Raw genomic sequence first — 2467 nt, forward strand, 5'->3', positions numbered from 1 at the left:
GCTGCCGGAGCACAACCCGCTGCGGGAGCTGCTTATGGAGGACTTGTAGGCAGCTGCGGGCAGTGATAGCATTGGCGTCATGAGCATTGATGGCATTGGAATTGAAATGTTGTGCATTATGTTATCTGATAGTCAAGGTGGTGCAAGATAGTGTTGTTGCGTCTTGCCTCTGTCGTTGGTGAAAGCATTCAGCTGCAGGGGATTGGGGCCTTGCGCATCCCGCTGCTACCATTCTCGCATTCAAAAGCTGCCGCCGCCGCTTTGAGCAGGTGCTGTTGCTGCTGCCGCCACTGCTGCGTGTGCTGTTCATTTGTTCGTGCTGCGGTCATGCTGTCCGTTTACGCACTACTTATTGTGTTGAGTAATGACAACCACGTTCTTCATTCAAGCAGCCCCCAAAGGGGCCCAAAGGGGTTTGTACTTTCAGTGTGGTTGTAACTTTACCACAAAAGTGCCGATTGGGCCAGCCAGATGGGTGCGTCGCGCACCAACCCTTACGAAGACCCCGCGGCAGCCGCCGCCTTGGCCTTGAACTCCGCCTCCGCCGCCTCCACCTCCCGCAGCTTCCCCTGCAGCTTCTCGTGAGCCTCGCCGCCCCCAAACGCCTCCTCCGCCTGCCGCAGCACCCCCCTCAAGTGCATCCGCGCAGCACTGAGGTCGCGCGCGCCGCCCTGGCCCACGGCGACGAGCGCCAAATAGGCGTCCGCCATCTGCGCCGACGCGGCAGCCATCTCGGCAAAGGCGGCCGGCTCCCGCGCAAAGGGGGAGCCCTGCAGAGCTCGCACCTGCTTAAGCAGGGCCTCCTTTGCTGACGTGGCCTCCCCCTGCAGCGCGTACCACCGCCCCAGCAGCCCCCACACCTCCGGCCCGCACGCCGGCGCGTTGGCGGCCGCCTTGAGCGCCGCGCCGGCCGCGGCGGCGGCCTGCGCCAGCTGGCGCTCGTCGGACTCTGCTGACGTGGCGGCGGCGGCGGCGGGCGGCCCGCCGGCGCGGCGGGGGGTGTCCCCTGGGAGCGCCTGGGCCATGCGCAGGAGACCCAGCAGCTCCCCTGGCGCCTCCATTTCCTCTCCCTCTTCGTCTTGTTGCTGCTGCTCCTGCTGCTGCTGCTGCTGCTGCTGCTTCTGCTGCTCTTGCTGCTCCTGCTGCTGCTCCTCCGCCTGCTGCTGCCCGTTCTGCTGCGGCCGCCCGTCCGCCGCCTCCCGCTCCCCTTCCCCCCGCTCCTCCCCTGCCGCCACCGCTGCCGCTGCCGCCGCCGCCTTCCGCACCTCGAGCGCCCGCCGCGCGCCCTCAATCCCGTCCACCAGCCCCGCCAGCAGCGGCGCCGGCAGCCGGCGCCCCTCCGACAGCTGCAGCACCTGCTGCACGCCGCGCGCGGCGGCCGTCAGCGCGCCGGCGCGCAGCGCCGCCGCCGCGTAGTTCTCCCAGGCCTGCCAGCTCTCGCGCTTGTGCTTGACCGCCTGCTCAGACGCCGACAGCGCCTGCTGCCACTGGCCGGCCTGCAGCCACAGGGCGGCGAGGTTGGCCCAGCCCTCTCCATGGTCTGGCTCCAGCTGAGTCAGCTTGGTGAAGGCCTGGCCGGGATGGAATGGAAGTGAGAGGGGTTGAAACCCAGGGGTTGCCAGTCGGGAAGACAGGGAAGGTGCAGACACCAGCGGGGGCCGCAAGGAGGGATTGCAGGTGTGCGGGCGGGGCCCTGTCGCTTCGAGCGGCGGCGCCACGTTTTCGCCGCCCGGCGGCAGGCGGCAGGAGTGCGCCCGGCCCCCACGCGAGCGGCAAGCGCGCGGCCGCGGCGGCGACGGTTGCAGGGGGCGAGGGAGATGGAGGGGGGCCCGCCGCACCTGCCGCGCCTTGGCCTCGCGGTCTGTCCGCAGGTAACAGTAGCCGAGGCTGAACCAGGCATCAGGGTACAGCGGGCTGAGTGCCAGCGCCAGCTCAAAGTGGCCGGCCGCGGCGCCCCAGTCCTTGCGCTTGAGCGCCGCGCGCGCAAGGGAGCGCTGCGCGCGCGCGCTGCGGCGGCCGGAGCGCGCCCAGGCGGCCTCGTAGTGGCTGGTGTCGCCGGTGACGTCACCGAGGGCGCACCAGAGCTTCGGGTCGTCGGGGGTCACCTTTGTTTTGGGAGAGGGTGATGGTGGGGCTGAGTGCTCATGGGCGGGGGGGGGGGGGCACAAACGAAGTGCCACTGCTTCACATTCCTGACCCTCAGCATGGCATGCGCGCACGCGCGACCACACGCATTGTGTGTGTGTGTGTGTGTGTGTGTGTGTGTGTGTGTGTGTGTGTGTGTGTGTGTGTGTGTGTGCACGCGCGCATGGGTCGCAAGTTCCGCCACGCATACGCGCGTGCACACAGACACACGCTATGCGCACAACAAATCCGCCCCTACACTGACACACACACGCATACCATACACGCACCGAGGACTTTGCTCCAAGCCGCAATCCCCACCTCCCATTCCCCCCTCTGACGC

At 68.3% G+C, this 2467-nt stretch overlaps 1 protein-coding gene across 1 annotated transcript; it reads right to left on the reverse strand.

Annotated features, from left to right (window-relative positions):
- Nucleotides 1-494: 494 nt before the first annotated feature.
- On the reverse strand, nt 495-2206 carry MNEG_16243 (putative Tetratricopeptide repeat like protein 27; the record flags this gene model as incomplete). Its single annotated transcript, XM_014035287.1, has 3 exons — nt 495-1571; nt 1839-2105; nt 2198-2206. 3 exons carry the CDS (start codon nt 2204-2206, stop codon nt 495-497), a joined length of 1353 nt encoding a protein of 450 aa, XP_013890741.1.
- Nucleotides 2207-2467: the final 261 nt, after the last annotated feature.

The sequence above is a fragment of the Monoraphidium neglectum genome, assembly GCF_000611645.1.
Source record: "Monoraphidium neglectum strain SAG 48.87 unplaced genomic scaffold scaffold06152, whole genome shotgun sequence".
NCBI lineage: Eukaryota > Viridiplantae > Chlorophyta > Chlorophyceae > Sphaeropleales > Selenastraceae > Monoraphidium > Monoraphidium neglectum.